Source organism: Artibeus jamaicensis, unplaced genomic scaffold (assembly GCF_021234435.1).
Source record: "Artibeus jamaicensis isolate MK-2021 breed Jamaican fruit bat unplaced genomic scaffold, CSHL_Jam_final contig_475, whole genome shotgun sequence".
Classification (NCBI taxonomy): Eukaryota; Metazoa; Chordata; class Mammalia; order Chiroptera; family Phyllostomidae; genus Artibeus; species Artibeus jamaicensis.
Genome location: NW_026521852.1, coordinates 5,494,817 through 5,515,948, shown reverse-complemented (window position 1 = coordinate 5,515,948; position 21,132 = coordinate 5,494,817). Strand labels below are relative to the sequence as shown.

At 37.8% G+C, this 21,132-nt stretch overlaps 1 protein-coding gene and 1 long non-coding RNA gene across 14 annotated transcripts in view; one reads left to right on the top strand and one right to left on the bottom strand.

The window, feature by feature from the left end:
- Positions 1-20,392, top strand: part of LOC119041102 (uncharacterized) — a 42,281-nt gene extending 21,889 nt beyond the window's left edge. The window contains exon 3 of the long non-coding RNA XR_005080974.2: positions 20,195-20,392. This is a non-coding gene — a long non-coding RNA (uncharacterized LOC119041102). The remainder of the gene's footprint in view (positions 1-20,194) is intronic.
- CD84 (CD84 molecule) overlaps positions 1-21,132 on the bottom strand; it is a 42,404-nt gene that overhangs the window by 12,491 nt on the left and 8,781 nt on the right. For all 13 annotated transcript variants that reach the window (XR_008392150.1, XR_008392151.1, XM_037134163.2 and 10 more), the window contains exons 2-5: positions 13,853-14,203; positions 1,385-1,636; positions 929-1,048; positions 271-303 (exon numbers count right to left, since the gene is read on the bottom strand). Coding sequence is in view for 11 of the 13 variants with exons in the window: in XM_037134163.2 (XP_036990058.2) it covers positions 271-303; positions 929-1,048; positions 1,385-1,636; positions 13,853-14,203 (756 nt within the window). In the remaining 2 variants the exon portion in view is untranslated. The remainder of the gene's footprint in view (positions 1-270; positions 304-928; positions 1,049-1,384; positions 1,637-13,852; positions 14,204-21,132) is intronic.

Genomic DNA, 21,132 nt, shown 5'->3' with positions numbered 1-21,132 from the left:
TTACTATGTACCAGGCACCAGGACAAGTATTTTGTATGTGTAATTCCATTTAACCAATTTAATTAATATACACAGCAACTCTTTATTATGCATATTTTATAATTGAGAAAACTAAGTGTTACAATGATAAAATAACTGATAACTGGCAAGTGGTCAAGCTGAGACCTTTACCTCAGACTGTCTGCAAAGCATTAACTCAGTCTTAACCCCTCTGCTGTGAATTCATCTTTCCCAATAGTTATCCAAGGAAACTTGTGACTGAGAACTTACCAGCTTTCTTATTGAAGATCTTCAAGTAGGGACCTGAGGAGTTAGAACAAAGGAGAATCAAGAACATGGAAGCAGAGGGAGAGCCTCTTTACATCCAGACTTGTTATTATAATTTGTGGAAAGGGAGTATTTTGGGTAGACATGGGGTTAGAAGGAATAGGAGTGTTGTAATGATTTCTTAGGATGCTAAGATCAGTTATTCTGAATTGAGAATGGCACAAATACAGAAGGACCCAAGGGATCTAGAAAAATCTAATGACAACCATTAGAAAATTAGTATATGTCCCTTAATGTCCATTAAGGTAATAATCAAAATATTATGGAATAGAAAGTGACCCTGGAGATCCTCTAATCCAAGCCTTATTTCACTAAGGTTTCACAGTGAGAACACTGAGCCAGAGAGGTAAAGACCCATGTTTAATTAAGCACAGGTTGCTAATGGCAATGCTAAATTTGAACCCAAGTTCTGGTGTTTCTGTGAGCAAATTCTAAAGATCACTCAGAGTGATATCATATAGTCAGGGCTATCAGTTTGGGAGATAGTGAGGTGGGGGGGTAAGGTAGGGATTGTAGAAATGTTAATTGGATGGAGCAAAGGACCTCTCCACACCACCTTGGATAAGAACAAAGGTGCATTTCCACATTGGGGAAATCTTACCTTGTCTCCTCTTGCACAAAAGGAACAAAAGCACTGAAGGTAGAATGAGTATAAACAGAGAAAGGACAGCCAACCCACTCAGCAACCCAGCATGATGAGTATGGAGGCCCACTGTGATATCTGGAAATGGAAGATGCAGTAAGACAACTCAGTAAGGAAATAGGCTGAAGATGCTTATTAAGCAGGCTTGTCCACATTCAAAGGGTACTATCAAAATTGAGTGCCCACCATGGGAGTAGCAAACCTTTGAGGGAAACTGTGCCTTCTGCTAAATTGGGGTTGGAGCCTGAATCAGGGAACATCTTTCAGAAGGCTTGGCTTCTTTCTAAGGCTTTCTGGGGGGATATGCCCCTGGAGACCAGGCCCAGCATAAGGAAGGCATATTACTCCAGAGAATGAGGCCCATCTTCAGAGTGATTTCTGAGACCCCCAAGAGAGATGAACAAAGTTGGTTACCTGCACAGAGCTGCTGGGCAGAGATAGAGTCAGAATTGTTGCTGACAGGGTTCCATGCTGTACATGTGTAAATCAGCTCTTGGTTGTTAGGAGTCTGGAAGATTTGAAGGACACTGCCCTCTTCTCCCAGGGGACCCCAACTGTATATCACATTTTTTTCTTCCTTCTCCACAGAGCATGTCAGTGTGACATTACAGGTACTGTTTATAGATGTCATTAAACTCTGAGTAATTTTTGGCTTCCCAAGCCTACCTATGTGGAGAAAACACATTAGCCAGTGGTAAACTGGAGCTGGGTTATACCAGTTTATAAGAGCCAACTGATATACTTTTTAAAAAATCTTGAAGCTTTATTAAACACACTGCCAAAGGAAAGAACAATACATAAACACTTTTATAATAAACTAAATTATATTTAAAACAAGCCTAATAAATACTCAGAACCCATCGTTTTCTATTTTTTGACAATTTACCATTATCTACACTCTAGAAGTTATTTATATCAATGTATGTGTCTTTTGTAATGATGTACAAAGTCTTTCCAACTCTGCATGTCTTAAAATCATCTATGGATGTATCTTGATGGTATAATGCTAATAAGTCAAATAAAAAGTACAATGCTAATAAGTGAGATGGGAAAGGACAAAAACCATATGACTTTACTCATATGTGGAATACAAAATGAAAAGTAAGAAACAAGGTATCAAAACAAAACAAAAATATATTCAAGAAACAAGAATCTGAATGGAGGTTACCAAAGGGGAAGGGCAGTATGGGAAAGTAAAGAAGGGTCAAATATATTATAGATATATTGTGAGCACACAATACTGTATACAGATGTTGTATTGTAAAGATGTACATCTGGAATTTATATAATGTTAACCAATATCACCTCAATAAATTTAATTTGAAAAACCAGCAATGGTAGGAGTATTTATACTGTAGGAATTTGTAAATGCTATAAGCTGGGGCTTGATATACTGCCTTGCTGATTGTTGCTCTAGATTTAAGAAAGCAATGGAAGAGAGGTTATCAAAGCAGATTAAACTTAAAATTGTGTACTGTCTGTAGACATCACACTGTGAATGACAATAAAACAAAACAAAAATAAATAAGTAAAAACAGACTAAAAAATAATCTTTCAGTATTTGAAAGCCACTATTCAATTCAGCAAAGAAGTTGCTATGTCATTGACAAACAAGCAAAGTTCCAATATATATGTCTTTATTGAACCACTATTTTTTATTAGTTAACTTAAATAAAAATATCAACCAATATTTACATTGGCTCATTCATTGACTGCAACCATAGGTTAAATAGGAATATAAATAAATGTTTAGCAAAAATCAGTGAAAGCATTCTGTGAGAACAAATGGCTACATGGAATTTACAATAAAGACTACTGTATATTCTATTATCATTTATAAAATTGTGTGCCACATATTCCTTATGTGAATCAAATTTATTATATATATTATGTATACAAATATACACATACCACTGAGAACTAGTTGAGACTTCTGGCCAAGATGGAGGTGTAGGTAGATACACTGTGCCTCCTTCCTCAACCAAAAGTAGAATAACAACAAATTTAAAAATAAAAAACAACCAGAACTGCTAGAAAATTGAACTGTATGGAAATCTATCAACTAAGGTGTTTAAAAAAAAATTGTCGCAACTAGTAGGAGGGGCACAGACGGGTAGCTGGGGCGGAGATAATTCACAGAGAGGCAATAGCTGGAGGACCGAGACAGGCAAGGTGGCAGTTGACAGACCAAGTGAGGGGGTGGCTGGTGGAGCAAGTGGTCCCACATTTGTGTGTGGATAAACTGGGAGGAACAACTGGGGGTGAGACAGACCGTGTGGGGAAACAAAGCCTCAACCTCTGATTGAAAAATATGGTGGGGTTGCAGTGGCAGGAGAGACTCCAAGTCTCCCAGGGGAGTTTGTTGGAGAGATCCACAGGGTCACAGAACATACACAATGCACACCCGAGGAATCAACACTAGAGGGGCCCAATTTTATGGATAGTGGAGGAGGTGACTGAAAGCTGGCAGACAGCTAAGCAAGCACCATTGTTCTCTTCTAGACCCCCTCCTCCACATATGGTGCCATGAGGCAGAAACATGGATTGTCTCGCCCTGGCAAATACCTAAGGCTCCACCCCTTACTATGGAACAGGTGTGCTGAGACAAAAAAAAAAAAAAAAAATGGACCAAATGACCCAAGTGAAAGAACAGATCAAAGCACCAGAAAAAATACCACAAAGTGACAAAGAGATAGCCAACCTATCAGATGTACAGTTCAAAGCACTAGTTGTCAGGGTACTCATAGAAATGGTTGAGTATGGTTGCAAAACAGAGGAAAAAGTGAAGGCTATGAAAAGTGAAATAAAGAAAAATGTACAGGGAACCAACAGTGATGAGAAGGAAACTGGCACTCAAATCAATGGTTTGGAGCAGAAGGAAGAAATATATAGTCAATCAGAATGAAGACACAAGAATTTAAAAACAACAAGGAGAGGCTAGGAACCTATGGGACAACATTAAATATTCTAACATCTGAATTATAAGGGTGCCAGAAGGAGAAAAGGAAGAGCAAGACATTGAAAACTTATTTGAAAAAAATAATGGAGAATTTCCCCAATTTGGCAAAAGAAATAGACTTCCAGGAAGTCCAGAAAGCTCAGAGAGTCCCAAAGACATTGGACCCAAGGATGCACACACCAAGGCACATCATAATTATATTACCCAAGATTAAAGGTAAGGAGAGAATCTTAAAAACAGCAAGAGAAAAGGAAACAATTACCTACAAAGGAGTTTCCACAAGACTATCAGCTGATTTCTCAAAAGAAACCTTGCAGGCAAGAAGGTGCTGGAAAGAAGTATTCAGATCAGGTGTGACAAGAAAAAGAAATATGCCCCAAATAAAAGAACAGAGCAAAACCTCAGAAAGAGAACTAAGTGAGAAGGAGATCACCAACCTATGTGATGGAGAATTTAAAGCCCTGGTAATCAAAATGCTCACAGATCTGATTGAGCTTGGTTGAGAGTGAAAAAAACAAATGAAAGATACCCAAAGTGAAATAAAGCAAAATATTCAGGGAACCAACAGTGACAAGAAGGAAACCATGATTCAAAGCATTGATTTGGAACAAAAGGAAGAAATAAACATCCAACTGGATCAGAACAAAGAAACAAGAATCCAGAAAAATAAACAGAGGCTGAGGGTTCTCTGGGACAACATGAAACATTCCAATATCCAAATTATAAAGGTTCCAGAAGTAGAAGAACAATAGCAAGAAATTGAAAACTTATTTGAACAATAATGAAGAAAAACTTCCCCAATCTGGCAAAGGAAATTGACTTCCAATAAGTCCAGGGAGCCCAGAGAGTCCCAAAGAAGTTGGACCCAAAGAGGAACACACCAAGGCACATCATCTTTAAGTTACCCAAGATTGAAGACAAAGAGAGAATCCTAAAATCAGCAAGAGAAAAGGAGACATACCTACAAAGGAGTTCCCATAAGGGTATCAGCTGATTTCTCAAAAGAAACCTTACAGAAAAGAAGGGGCTGGAAAGAAGTATCCCAAGTCGTGAAAGGCAAGGACCTACATCCAAGATTAGTCTATCCAGCAAAGCTATCATTTAGAATGGAAGGGCAGATAAAGTGCTCCCCAGATAAGATCAAATTAAAGGAGTTCATCACTAAGCCCTTATTATATAAAACATTAAAGGGACTTATGTAAGAAAAAGAAGATAAAAATATAAACAAACTTCCGCCAAGATGGAGGCATAGGTGGATGTGCCGTGCCGTCTCACACAACCAAGTTCAGAGACAACTAAATATTAGCAATAGAAAACACAGCCAGAACACGAAAAATTGAACTTTTCGGAAGTCCGTTAACAACAAATTCTTCAGCCTGACCGGTAAGGGCGAAACCAGTGGCTGGTGAGGGGTTGCACAGGAGGACTGGTCAGAGGGACTCAGGCGCGGAATCTAGATGCGCAGAATCCAGGCGCAGGGTTGGATCTAGTGAGCGACCGAGCGAGCAACCAGGCGAGCGACCATGTAAGAGACAGCGGGGAAGCGGTGCTTCCTGTTGACTGTGGTTGCCCATTTGTGCGCGAGCAGACAGGCGAGGGAGTGGGCAGTTGGACTGGGGCCCCGGTGGTCCCCATGGCAAGCGGCAGTAGAGGGCGCCGCCATTTCCCCGCTCTGACCATGCCCCCACATACAGTGTCACAACCCAGTGACCTGGGAGTCCAAGGCACCGCTTCTCACACTTAAAGGGCCAGAACAGACCAAAAATGTCGCAAGAATATCTCAAAGCCTCAGAGCCCATAGATCTAAGCGATGAAGAAATAGCAAAACTCTCAGACGCACAGTTTAAAACACTGGTCATCGGGATCCTCACAGAACTGGTTGATTATACCGACAAATTAGACAAATATATGAAGGCAAAACTAATTGAAATGAATGGAATTGCACAGGAAACCAATAGCAATGAAAAGGAAACTGGGACTCAAATCAATGGAGTGGACCAGAAGAAAGCAAATAATGGCCAAACAGAAAAGAGTCAAGAAGCAAGAATTCAAAGAAATGAGGAGAGTCTTGGAACCTCCAGGACATCTTTAAACGCTCCAACATCCGAATTATAGGGGTACCAGAAGGGGGAAAGGCACAGCCACCAGTGGAAACCTTATTTGAACAAATAATAAAGGAGAATTTCCCCAATCTGGCAAAGGAAATAGACTTCCAGGAAATCCAGGAAGCTCAGAGAGTCCCAAAGAAGTTGGACCCAAGAAGGAACACACCAAGGCACATCATCATTACATTAGCCAAGATTAAAATGAAGGAGAGAATCCTAGAAGCAGCAAGAGCTAAGGGGACAGTCACCTACAAAGGAGTCCCCATCAGACTGTCAGCGGATTTCTCAAAAGAGACCTTACAGGCAAGAAGGGGCTGGAAAGAGGTATTCCAAATCATGAAATCCAAAGACCTACAACCAAGATTGCTCTATCCAGCAAAACTTTCATTTAGAATGGAAGGACAGATAAGGTGCTTCTCAGATAAGATCAAATTCAAGGAGTTCATCATCACCAAGCCCTTATTATATGAAATGTTAAAGGGACTTATCTAAGAAAAAGAAGTTAAAGAAACACGAACAGTGAAAGGACAACAAACTCACAGTTATTAACAACCACACCTAAAATGAAAGCAAACTAAAAGGACAGCTAGATCAGGAGTGGAAACATAGAAATGAAGATCTCAAGGAGGGTTAGCAACAGGGGAGTGGGAGGAGGAGATGGGGGGGAGAAGGTACAGAAAATAAGTAGCATAGACAGTAGATAGAAAATAGATGGGGGGGCAAGAATAGCATGGGAAATATAGAATCTAAAGGACTTGAGACACATGGTCATAAACTAAAGGGGGGTAATGGTGGGGATGGGGGGGTAGGGTGGAGGGGAATGAAGATGAAGGGGGGAATAGAACAACTGTAACAGCATAATCAATAAAAAAAATTTTTAAAAATTTTTTAAAATTTTCCAAAAAAAAAATAAATAAACAAACTCACAGCTATTAACAAATGAACCTAAAAGAAAAACAACAAAAACAAAAACTAAGTGAACAAGCAGAACAGAAACAGAAGTAGAGAAATGGACATCAGACAGAGGGGGTTCAGTGGGGAGGGGAAAGGGAGGAAAAGGGGAGAAATGGTACAGAGAAGAAGCATAATTAGCAGTATAAAATTGACACAGAGAGATAAAAAATGGTATAGCAAACAGAGGACTTAAAGAATTTATATGGATAACCCATGATCTTTTTTCTTAAATAAAGAAAAAGAATATCAATAATATGAACAGTAAAATGACAACAAACTCACAACCATCAACAAGTGAATCTAAAAACAAAAACAAACTAAGCAAACAAGTAGAAAAGGGACAGAATCACAGAAATGGAGATCACATGGAGGGTGATGGTTGGGGTTGGGGGTAAGGGTATAGGGAATAAATAGCATAAATGGTAGCCAAAACATAGACAGGGGTAGGTTAAGAATACTATAGGAAATGTAGAAGCCAAAGAACTTATATGTATTATCCATGAACATGAAGTAAGGGGGAGCAAAGAAAGGTTGGAGAGGGTGTGCAGGGAAGAGAGGCTAAAGGAGGAAAATTGGGACAACTGTTAGCATAATCAATAAAATGCATTAAGAAAAGAGAACCAGTTGAACATTTTCAGTATATCACTGTGTGAAACAATCTTGAAAATGTTTTTGGCTTTGTTTTCTTGTGTAGTGTGTTTTCTTTAAGTTTGTTCTTTTGCTGTGTTTTAAAGTGCTTAGGGTGAAAGGTAAAAACCTGTTTAAAAGTTTATTTACAAGAATGTTTTTACTAAAGTAACCAAAAGGTAAATTGTAAAAGTTGTAAACTAGTAAAGGGTTCCCAAAGAACAATGATATTTAGATTGAGGTAGTAGCTAGATATGAAGCTGGCAGAAGAAAGGGAAGAGATTAAAAAATCTGGTACAACTGCTATAAAAAAACAGTATGGAATTTTGTCAGAAAACTAAAAATGGATCTGCCTTTTGACCCAGCAATTCCACTGCCAGGATTATATCTTAATAACCCTGAAACACCAATTCAAAAGAACCTATGCACCCCAAATGTTCATAGCAGCACAGTTTACAATAGCTAAGTGCTGGAAGCAACCTAGGTGCCCATCAGTAAATGAATGGATCAAAGAACTCTGGTACATTTACACAATGGAATTCTATGCAGCAGAAAGAAAGAAGGAGTTCCTACCATTTGCAACAGCATGGATGAAACTGGAAAGCATTATGCTGAGTGAAATAAGCCATGTGGTGAAAGACAAATACCATACAATCTCACCTTTAAGAGGAAGCTAAACAACAAAACAAACAAGCAAGCAAAATATAACCAAAGACACTGAAATAGAGAACAGGCTGACAGTGACCAGAGGGGAGAGGGGAGGGAATTTCAGGGGAAAAGGGGAAGGATTTATAGGAACTAGTATAAAGGACACATGGACAACAACTAAGGGGGGTGGAAATGGGAGGGAGGTGGGGAGCACTGAGGGGGTGGACTGGGATGGGAGTAAAAGACAGAAAACTGTACTCAAATAACAATTAAATAAGTTTTAAAAATATGACCTCATTCAGAGTTAATAAGTTTAGTTCATTCTTGTCAAAGCTCCTTTGTTGGGATTTTTTTTCCTTCCATTATAGCTGTTTGAGAAAGGAAATAGAAAAGTCAGAAGGAACCAGCATGTAACTTTCTAATTAACGTGAAGTTTATAAGAGCAATACTTTGAACAGGGTAAATATGGGTAAGAACCATTTATCTGTACTTGTGAAGAAGAAGAACATGAGAAATAAGAGTCCATAAATCTTTTTTTTCATCCAAACCAAAATTTCTGGTCCTAAGAGTTTCTTAGAGGTATCTATTCCAAATTAGAATTAGTGGTGACTTGGCAAGAAAAAATTCTAATCAATTTAGAGTAAAGATGTTGATTAGCTATAACAGCTATAGATACAGATATGTATAGTTCAAAATAAACCGAATTGTGTGTGTGTGTGTGTGTGTGTGTGTGTGTGTGTATGTGTTTCTTTAGAAACTTGATTTACAAAAATGTTTAAGTCTCTGCTTGGTATTTGCTTGTGTATTTTATTTTTATTTTTTATTGCTGTTCAAGTACAGTTGTCTCTATTTTCTCCCCACCACTTCCCTCCACCCTAGCCATCCCCACCTCCCACCCCTGATCCTACCCACCAACCTTGGTTTTGTTCATGTGTCCCTTATAGATGTTCCTGAAAATCCTTTCCCCTTTTCCCACCATTATCTCCTCCCACCTCCCATTTGGTTATTGTCAGTTTGTTCTTAATTTTAATGTCTCTGGTTATTTTTACAAAGACTTTTTTTGTGGGTGTCGAAGTGAGAAATAGAAGTAAAGAATGGGATCCCACCTCATTTTTTCCTTAGCAGCAATAGAGATCTTACATGCACAGAGGTATTTGGCAGAAAAGATCAGACTTGTGGCAGGCAGGACTTTATTCTCTGAAGCCAGAGTATCAAAGTCAATGGAGACCTGATTCAGAATCCAGGCTCCACTGCACTCTAATTATAGAATGGCAGAGAAGGTATGCAGTTTCACTGAAACTTAGTTTCCTCAATTTTAACATGAGGATAACAAAGTTCTCCTGCTAGGCTTGTGAAGATTAAATGAGCTATTATATATAAAAACCACTCTAATATCTATCTATTTATCATCTATCTATCTATCTATCATCTAATCATCTATCATATATTGTCTATGGAAGAAAATCAACTGGCAAAAGTGACTACCTCTGAGAAGGGAGAGTTGCATTTCACTGTAATATCTTTTGCTCTGTTTGTGCATATGTTGCCTAAATATGTATAATATTTATGTATTTTAAAAAGTTAGGTGGTAGAATGCCAGACACATAGTGTTCAATAAATATCAGTTTTCTTCTCTTTATCTTGTCAGCTAACTATCCGCAAGGTGCACATTTGTTGTATGGGCAATACAGCTTTCTCTAACTTTATAGTGGTCTTCCCTAATTACAGATCATTACAACACCTCCTAAAGATTTAGTGGGTAAAACTAAATGTATAAAGTTATGAAAACAAACATCTTAAAACTGAATGTCCTCTTTATTTTCTCCACAAATGTTCTTGAATGAGTCTATTTTCTAAGGTGTACACATTTGGGTATGGTTCTTTGAGTATGTCACTCATGCCCAGTTCAGAGCCTTCTTCATCTAGGAAGTTCTTTATAAATACAATTTAAGAGGGAGCTAAGAATTAAAAAATTAATAGTGACTACTAGTTATTGAGCATCTACTTTAAGAGCATGCACTGTACTGGAAGCTTAACTAACCCTACCTATTATAATCTACATTAAATAGATGCAGAAATTTAGGCCAACAGAGGGTAAACAAATTACTCAAAGTCACACAGCTGGCAACAGGTCTAATTTCAACATTAATGTTCTTTCTACTATAGACCTTTCATTCAGGTACAACCTGCTATATTAATAAAGCACTTAAACAATTGTCAGGTACTGTTTAGGACTTGGGACTATTATGATTCATTCATTTTTTCATTCAACAAATACTCCTGGAATACCTACTATGAGCTTGACAGTGATTGTGTTGGGGATAAAGTGATCAACTTCATATAATGGGCCCTGCCTTTATGGAACTTGAATTTTAATGGATTAACTATGTACCTGAATTGTATCTATTGCCATATAGTTTTCTGAAGTTCTCCTGCTGAGGCAGATGAATGGTAAAATTCTTGAGACATGGCTCAAATATATCTCTATACTAAAAATCGGTGCTGCCCAATAGAAATAAAATGTGAGTCACTTATATAATTTAAATTTTTTTCTCTTTTTATCATTTAAATTTTTTCTTATAGCCACATTAAAATAGGAAAGGTAGAGGTGATATTAATTTTAATAATATATTTTATTTAGTTGAATGTATCCAAAATGTTATTACTTTAACCTGTAGCCAATATAAAATTATTAATGAGGTATTTTATGGAATTGTTTGGTGCTAAGGCTTTAAAATCTGGTGTGTATTTTACACTTAAAGTACATCTCAATTTAAACATACCACATTTCAAATACTCAAGACCCATATGTGGCTAGTGCCTACCATATTAGACTATGAAGTCTTATAGATTACTGCTTCTCAAACTTTAGCACACATAGGAATAGTTCAGAAAGTGTTAATACACAGATTTCTGGCTTCGCCATCAAAGGTAAGTGGTGGTGCTCAAGAATTTGCATTTCCAACAAGCTCCCAGGTGGTGATGATGCCGCCAGTGCACAGACCATACTTTGAATAGCATTGCATAATACACCATGCACATCTCCCAGGGAAGTGTAGAAATTTTAATGAGGAAGATGGCTTTAATATTTTACCTTTTAAAAGCACTTTGTCATAGCCGTTAGTGAAATTCAAATTAAAACCAATATGAGATATTGTCATACTCCCATCAGAGTAACCAAAATGAAAAATAGTGATAACATTGAATGATGCTGAGGATGTGAAGAAACTGGATTACTCATATATTGCTGGTGGGAATGTAAAGTAGTTTGGCATTTCTTTAAAAACAAAACAAAAAGATTCTTGTAAGTTCTGAGATCTGGAGAGAACTATAAAGCCATGAAAAGACATGGAGGTCACTTAAATACATATTACTAAGTGGAAGAAGCCAAGTTGAAAGGGCTATACTCTGTATGATTCCAACTATATGACATTCTAGAAAAGAAAAAAGCAGTGGAGACATTGAAAGATCAGTGGTTGCCAGGGGCTAGGGGGCAGGAGGGATACATAATCAGAGCACAGAGGATTTTCAAGGGAGTGAAACTCTACTGTATGATACTATAATGCTGAATACATGTCATTATGTATTTGCCAAAATTGATAGAATATACAACATCAAGAGTGATGTAAATTAAGAGTCCTAGTGTAAATTATGGACTTTGGATGATAATGATGCATTAATATACATTATCTATTGTAACATATGTATGATTCTGGTGGGGATGTTGACAGTGAAGGAGGCTGTGAGTGAATGGAGACAGAGTACATATGGGAACTTCTTGTATTTTCTACTCTCAATTTTTCTAAGAACCTTAAACTTCTCTATAAGATAGAATCTACTTAAAAGGGGAGGGGGAAGTTCTAAGATGAATAGCAGTGATCATTATGAAACAAAGTGAATGTACTTAATACCATTAAACTGTACACTTCAAAATGGTTAAAATATTAAATGTTATACCATGTATATTTTATCATCATAAATGTTTAAAAGAAAAAAGAAAAATGGTTTTACCATATGATTTTATTCTTGGACATTTATCTTAGAGAAACAAAAATTTATTTCAGGCAGAAACTTGTATATAAAAATATTCATGGCAGCTTTTGACCCAGCTATTCCACTGCTGGGATTATACCCTAAGAATCCTGAAACATCAATTTAAAAGAACCTATGCACCCTAATGTTCAGAACTGCACAATTAACAATAGCCAAGTGCTGGCAGCAACCTAAGTGCCCATCAACAAATGAGTGGATCAAAAAACTGTGCTACATTTACACAATGGAATACTACACAGCAGAAAGAAAGAAGGAGCTTCTACCCTTCCCAACAGCATGGGTGGATCTGGAGAGCATTATGCTAAGTGAAATAAGCCAGGTGGTAAAAGACAAATACCATACGATCTCACCTATAGGTGGAATCTAATCAACAAAAGAAACAAGTGAGCAAAATACAACCAGAGACATTTAAATAAAGAATAAACTGACATTAACCAGGGGGGGTAGGGAAACAATAATAGGGGAGGGAAAAATGGAAGTGTTGTCAAGGTGCATGTATAAAGAACACAAGGACAAAGCCAAAGTAGGGGTAAGATGAAGGGTGGGAAGGGAGGAAGTGCTGGGGAGAAAATGGAGACAATTGTACTTGAACAACAATAAAACCCCCAAATATTTAGGGCAGCTTATTTGCAATAGCCCCAAACCGGAAACAATTGAAATATTTCTCAATAGGTGAATGGTTAAAGAAACTAGTATGTCTATACTATGAAATGCTATCCTGCAAAAAAAGATATAAACTATTGATACTTGAAATAATTAGGATCCTCACAGAAATTTCACTGAATGAGAAAAGCTATTGTCAAAAGCATGCAAACTGTGTGATTCCATTTATGTAAACACTTGCAAAATAACATAATTATAGATGTGCACAATGGATTAAGGAGTTTAGGAAGGGAAAGGGGGCAGTAATAGAGGACTATAAAGGGATGAGGAACTCCTAGACATGGTACACTTAAGTATCTTGATTGTGGTAGTAGTTAAATGAAGCAATATATATGAATAAATTGCACAGAGTGACAGAAACATATGCTCACACATAAATGAGTGCCTGTAAAACTGGTGAAATATAAGTAAGCTCTACTTGTTTTATTGATGTCAATTCCCTGGTTTTGAAATTGTACTATAGTTGTGTAAGATGTTATTGTTGGGAGAGACTGAGAGCAGTGGGCATAGAAACTCCATGTATGTGTCTTTATACCTTTTTATGCACATGTAATAATTTCAAAATAAAAAGTTTTTAAAAAATACCTTGCATATTCTATCTCATTTGATCCTTACAATAACTACAGGAAGTGAGTGGTATGATAATTGACATTTTATAGAAAAAAATAAGGCCATGGGACAAACTGCTAATGGAAAATTATGTAGCTAAAAGCAAGCAAAGCCACACCCTCCTGAAAATATAAATATAGTAATACAAGTATCTATAAATACAAGTAATTTAGTTAACCTAATAGTCAGAAATACAGCTGTTCTTTAATGGCAAGTTTGCAAAGTAAAAATAAAAAGCAAGCCCTCTATCTTCCCACAACTTACGATAGACTTGAAGGCTATAGCTCCTGGTGATGGTGCTCTTAATTTTAGAGGTCTTTACATTTATGTCAGCCTTGTAGATCCCTGCATCTTCCATCCTCAGATTGCTGATCTCCAGGTTGTAGTTCGTATGTGAAACATTTATTCGTTCATAATAATTTTCATGGGTCACAGTAACTTGGGGTGCTGCTCCTGAGTCTGGTACTACTACCAGAGCAACAGAAGTTTTGGAGTTCATCCAAGCAATGCTAGTAACTTGCTGTAATTCTTGGATACATAAAGGGAAAATAACTGGTTCCCCCAGAGTCCCATTCACTGTGATGATGTCTGTGTTGCTTTCAACTGCTTCCAGACCTGAGGACATAAATAAAATTTTTAAAAATGTAGCCATTTAGCTGTTGTACCTTTTAGAGTTCCTTGTCTCCCTAAGCTTGAGTCTCCTTTAGGAGCTCTCATGAATGCAGATCATTCAGTTTCTTGAAGATGTCTTTTTTTTGGCATTCTACTCTAGATATATTTAATATGTTATGATGGCTAAATTTTCTAAAGGATTCTCATTCAGAACTCAATTTTCTAGTGAATTTCCCTGGACCCATTTCATTTAAAACATGTCTAATCTAGACTTACAAACGCTGAGATCTAGTAGGGATCTGAGAGATGAGGACCATAAGGCTCCACGAATTCTCAGATATTAAATGTCTTTCTTTTCCAAAATCATATTGCCAAGTGGTGGAACAGCTAGGGCAAGAGACTGGGATGGCTACTATGGTCTTTGCACACAGTAAGTAACATTTATACTTCTATTTCTGGGAAGATACAGTGCTTTAGAAACTCTGGAGTAATACTCCCGAGTTGATGATTTTGGGGGTTCTTTTTGTTAAAAGATTTTATTTATTTAGTTTTTAGAGAGGGGGAGGGAGGGAGAAAGAGAGGGAGAGCAATATTAATGTGTGGTTGCCTCTTACATGCCCCTTACTGGGGTTACCTGGCCCACAACCTAGGTATGTGCTCTGAGTTGGAATCAAACCAGTGACCCTTTGATTTGCAGTCTGGCACTCAACCACTGAGCCACACCAGCCAGGGCACGCGTGCGCGCGCACACACACACACACACACACATACACTTTTTTATTCACTATTATATCTTCAGTCTCTGGAAGAGTACTTGACACATAATGGGTGGTTAGTAAATATTTCTTGGGTAAATTAATAAGATTTTACTTATGTTTTACCTAGAATTTCTTGGAACAATTTCTGAAGTAAAGTTCTTTTATTCATTCATACATTTATGAATAAAGGCATATATTTATTCAAGGTCAGATTTGTTCCAGATATCATGACAGGTATTAATTAACATAATCTATAATACAAATGTTTGTTGAGCAGACTATCCTTTTAAGCATTAGAAAGGAAAAACAAGGCCAAGAAACACACTGCTAATGGAAGAATATATAGCTAATGTAATCTTTTAAGCATTATGGAAGAGATTGGGGATACAATGGTAAATAAATAGTTTCTGCTCTACAGAACATAATAGTTAAAGAAAGAGACCAATGTGGATCAGGTACCACAAATGATTAGATACAAAATGTTAGTATTATTATGATTGAGAGAGAATAGTGAGGGGGACTTGATGTATTCTGGCAATACAGGAACACTTTATACTAAAAGCTGGAAGAAGAATTTATTTAAAAATCTAAAGTGAAAAAAAGAAATTAAAGTTTTATTTTCTTTCCTTTCATCATCTAATGAAGATAAATCAATATAATACAAAATCTGTAAAATGAAAGGCAATATAAGATGTTATCTTCTAATCTTCTTTCATTACTGTTATTCTCCTTGAGCCCTATTTAGTGAGAAATAGTGTTTTGGGCCACCAGACAATATTAAAAATATTTAATAACCAACAGACACAGGTACTGGCCCATCAGTAAGTGTATTGTACATAAACAATAACAGGGTTATTCTGATTAGTACTGGCTGCATGTAAGCCCTAAAGAGCAGGACATAAGTTTTTCATGTAAGAGGGTTCAGGCTGACCCTAACATTTATCCAGGGCTTGGCATAAAGAGAACAAGTATAGAGTCAGTCATTGAAAATACACATCAATTTGAAGTGTCAGAAAAGCAAAGGGATATTTTCAACCTGATGATGCTAACTAAGGCTACTTTTGGTCTCCCGCCCATTAGTTCTTGAATGAGCCCAGGAACTGTAAATATAAACCTCTTTCTTTTCAAATTAACCATGATTTTCCCTGAGGAGGAGTATTCCAGGTAAGGCCTGATGACTTAGTTGGGGTCAGATGTGTAACAAGGCCCTGGGGGGAGGAAGAGACTAAGGACCCTCATCTACAAACATTTATTAAGTGCTAACTATGTGCCAGATGCTGTATTAGGAATTCAAGGTTGAATAGGACATGACTGCAGTCCTGGGGGAGACAGACATGTGCAAAAGTGAAAAATAATGCAATGTGCTATGTGGTAAGAGCACATGGAACCCACCATTGGGGGACAGAGGAGAAACTAAGGTTGTCTTCAGTGGCAGAAGTCGTAATTTACCAAAATCTGTTCTTTTGAACATTAATTCTCTCCATGTACATTGTTGCATTGGGCTGATGAGGTCTGGTTGAGGGGCATGTGAAGTGTCCTAGCCTGAATCCCTGAATGTCCCAGATATTGGTATGTGATTTGTATAGTTGTACAGAGCCTTGAGCTTTGGAAGACCCTGAACTTGATGATGCTGTGCCACCTTGAAATTTTTTATTATATTTGAATAAGAAGTCCCACATTTTCATGTGGTACTGGGTTCTGCAAATTATACAGCTGGTCCTGGTGCCAGATACTCCAGATCTTCCATGTATGTTTAAGGCCTTTTTTGAAATTCAGTCCCCTAGTACCTGATTGCCACACTGCTCTTTGTATTAATGTCAGGTGTGAGAATATGGATGCAATGCGTGCCATACTCATAATTTTAGTGGGTTGTCTCGTCAAACCCCAGGAAGTGTGTAGGCAGTTTGCTAAGATGGAAACCTTCTTACCACTGGTGCAGTTGTGCAGCCACAAAATAGCTGAAGATATGTGGTGTTGTTTTTAAAATTATGTTTTATCTTCCATAGCAAGTCATTCAGGAAGTGATGCTGGGTGTCAAAGAATAATGAGGTAGAGTAGGTGGCAAGCAGAAGAAGTTGGGGGAAGCCTGATGCTATTTGTGCTTCTGGTGTTGTTGGGAATTCTGGGCTGGCTGAGAAATGATACAGGGTTTGTGCAGACATAAGATAAAGATTTTGCCACCTTCAGATACTCCACCTGTGGTGTGAGAGAGGCAGCTGCAATACTATATATAGCATGTAGTGGAAAGATAGGGAGGCTAAAAATGTGGGTGCTGGTACTTTTACATATGTGCTGGGCAACCTTAATAAAATCACAAAACCTTTCTGAGTCTCAATTATTTCATTTATAGAATGAAAATAGTAGCTATAAAATTTCCCTGCCTAATTAGTGGTCAGCAAATCATATAATATGAGTGGAAATGCTTCATTAACCATCAAGGCAAGATACAAGTTAGTTATTTTTGAGATGGTAATTTCAGTAGGAACTCAAAGGAGGAAAAGATAACTTTGAACTATAGAAGTTAGAGAAAACTTATTGAAGTTTTCTTCAATAAGAATTTGAGGAGGACCTTGAAGAGCAAGTATAATTTTACTGTATAGAAAGGGGGAAAACTGGGTGTTTCATGTCCCTGGGTTCTGAATAAAAGTTTAGAAGCAGGAGAATGTGTAATGTAGTTTGAATGAATATAGATTGGAATAACAGTAGAGAGAAATAAGACTGTAGATATAAAGAGATATGGTTTAGATTTGGGAGAGCTTTGAGTTTGATGTCTACACCACAAACATAGGACAGTTATTAAAGTTTTTGAGGATAAAGATAAAAATGATGTTTTAGGATCATAGTAATATAGTAATGCTGTATAGAAAAAAGCAAGTGAGCTTGAGTGACCATTTCAGAGACTATTGTAACCATTTGAGCATTAACCAAGGGATGATAATTAAAATGGAAAGGAAGGGCTACATTTGTAAGATAACACAAAGAAAGGCAAGGAGTAATGATATCTAATAGCATTTAATTGTTCAACAATATATTTTGAACTTTGCTACTTTATGTCAGAAGAAAACCAATTCAGTTTATTTTGGAAGGAAGTCAAAAGTAGAAGACAAGTTTATTGTTAGAAATATTGAGGACTTCCACCAAGATGGAGGCATAGGTGGAGATACCGTGCTTTCTCCCACAACCAAGTTGAGAGACAACAAAATATTAGCAACAGAAAACACAGCCAGAACACAGAAAATTGAACTTTTTGGATGTCTGATAACAACCAATTCTTTGGCCTTACCTGTAAGAGGGGCAAAGCCAGCAGCTGGCAGAGCAGGGTTGCACAGAAAAACTCGGTCAGATGGACTCAGGTGTGTGGATCCCAGGTGTGGGGTTGTAACGGGCGGACTCAGTGAGCGACCCAGTGAGTGACTGGCATACCCAGCGAGGGTGCAGGGTGGCGGGTTGACTGTGGTCCCGCATTCATGTGCAGATAGACCAGTGAGGGAGTGGGTAGTGAGAGACAGGATCGAGCAGGCCCCAGTGGCGAGAGGCATCAGAGGGGGCCGCCATTTCCCCGTTCTGACCCCACCCCCACATACAGCATCACAACCCAGCAACTGAGTTGCCCTGACCTGGGGAATACCTAGGGCTCTGCTCCTCATAATTAATGGGCATGGCCAGACCAAAAATGGCTCAAGAAGATCTCAAAGCCCCAGAGCCCATAAATGTAAGTGACGAAGAAATAGCAAAACTTTCATATGCACAGTTCAAAACACTGGTGATCAGGATACTCACAGAACTGGTTGATTTTAGTCACAAATTAGAGGAACATATGAAGAATAAACTAATTGAAATGAAGGGAATTGCACAGGAAACCAATAGTGATGAAGAGGAAACTGGGACTCAAAACAAAGGAGTGAACCAGAAGGAAGAAAATAATGGCCAAACAGGGAAATATGAAGAAACAAGAATTCAAAAAAATGAGAAGAGATTTAGGAACCTCCAGGACATCTTTAAATGCTCCAACATCTGAATTATAGGGGTACCAGGAGGGGAATAGAAACAGCCATGAGTGGAAACCTTATTTGAACAAATAATAAAGGAGAACTTCCCCAATCTGGCAAAGGAAATAGACTTCCAGGAAATCCAGGAAGCTCAGAGAGTCCCAAAGAAGTTAGACCCAAGAAGGAACACACCAAGGCACATCATCATTACATTAGCCAAGATTAAAATGAAAGAGAGAATCCTAGAAGCAGCAAGAGCTAAGGGGATAGTCACCTACAAAGGAGTTTCCATCAGACTTTCAGCTGATTTCTTAAAAGAGACCCTACAGGCAAGAAGGGGCTGGAAAGAGGTATTCCAAGTCATGAAATCCAAAGACCTACAACCAAGATTGCTCTATCCAGCAAAACTTTCCTTTAGAAGGAAGGACAGATAAAGTGCTTCTCAGATAAGGTCAAATTCAAGGAGTTCATCATCACCAAGCCCTTATTATATGAAATGTTAAAGGGACTTATCTAAGAAAAAGAAGATAAAAAAGATGGACAGTGAAAGGACAGCAAACTCAGTTATTAACAACCACACCTAAAACAAAAGCAAATTAAGAGGACAGCTAGATTAGGAGCAGAACCATAGAAATGAAGATCAAATGGAGGGTTAGGAACAGGGGAGTGGAAGGAGGAGAAGGGGGGAGAAGGTACAGAAAATAAGTAGCATAGATGGTAGGTAGAAGATAGGTGGGGGGAGGGCAAGAATAGTATGGGAAATAGAGAATCTAAAGAACTTGAGACACATGGTCATAAACTAAAGGGGGGATGGTGGGGGAGAGGGTATGCAGGGTGGAGGGGAATGAAGGGGGGAAATAAAACAACTATAATGGCATGATTAATAAAATATATTGAAAAAAAGAAATATTGAATTTTAGGTGGACCATCTAAGTAAGAAGTTGGAAGAATGAAAAATGAGGAGAGAGAATTGTCTTAAAGTATTGTTTGGGAGGTGGCTGTGGTAGCCTCTCCTAGTTGTTTTCCAATATTTTTTCTCTCAGAACTTCTTTTGTAGTAACAGAATCCCTAATTTGTAGCAGAACATAGAGTCACTCAATGACTGTATTTCTCAGCTTTCTGCTAGCTATGTTTGGTCATATGAGTAAGTTCAGATCAATACAATGAAAGTGGTGGTGTTGTGCATGACTTATACGTCCTGAAGACAGAGAACTTTGCTTTCTTTATCTCTCTATTGCTTCCTACAGGCTGAATGCCAGGGCAAGTGGTTCTTAGACATTTTGGATCAAGAAGAGGAAGGCAAGTACAGGGAATGGTGGAGCAGGAAGATGAAAAAAGTATGGATTCCTCATGAATTTGTGTATTCTTCTACCAATGGAACTGCCAAATCTGGATTTTTTAAAAACATGAAGTAAACTTCTTTCATCATTGTGCTATTCTTATTTTTGAGTCTCTGTCACTTGCTATCAAACTAAAATCCAAGTGGTTTAAGAATCTTCCACAGTGAGGAGGTGATTGAAGGAGAGGTGGGTCATTTAGGAAGAGTATGGCTAAAGTTCTAGGCTAAGCCTCATGAACAGTGTGTGTATGTGTATATACACACACACACATATATATATACACACACACGTAAAATAAACTATATAATACACACACACATACACACACACAGAGAGTCCAAGTGGCAAGAGAGGCACTAATAGTAGAGAGTAGCTGTAGCATGGAATCCAAGAGCAGAAAGAGTCTCAAAATGGGGTTGTTACTGATTTCTAAAGATTCAGAGTGTGCAATTGAAATGAAGACTAAAAATTGCCTCTAGATTTGTTCCTTAGGAGATAATTGATGGGCTTTGAGGATAAAGTGTAAGTAAAACAATTCAAATGAAGGCCAGCATATAAAGGAATGAAGAAACAATAGGTAGGTGGTGAAGTAGTGAAGAAGCTTGACAATGAAGAAACGTTATAAAATAGAACAGTAGTGAGAAAGTAAAGTAAAATGAATTTAATGCGATTTTGTTTTAAAATAGAAGAGATTGGTGGGTAAGTGTTGGTAGGAAGGGAGAGCAGATGGAGATTTTCCTGGAAGGAGAGACTTGTTCTAGGTAAGTTGCTCTGACTTATGGGCTTTCTAAAGCTCTATGTTTCTCTCTCATAGTACTTGCCAAATTGTGTGGTAGTCATAAATC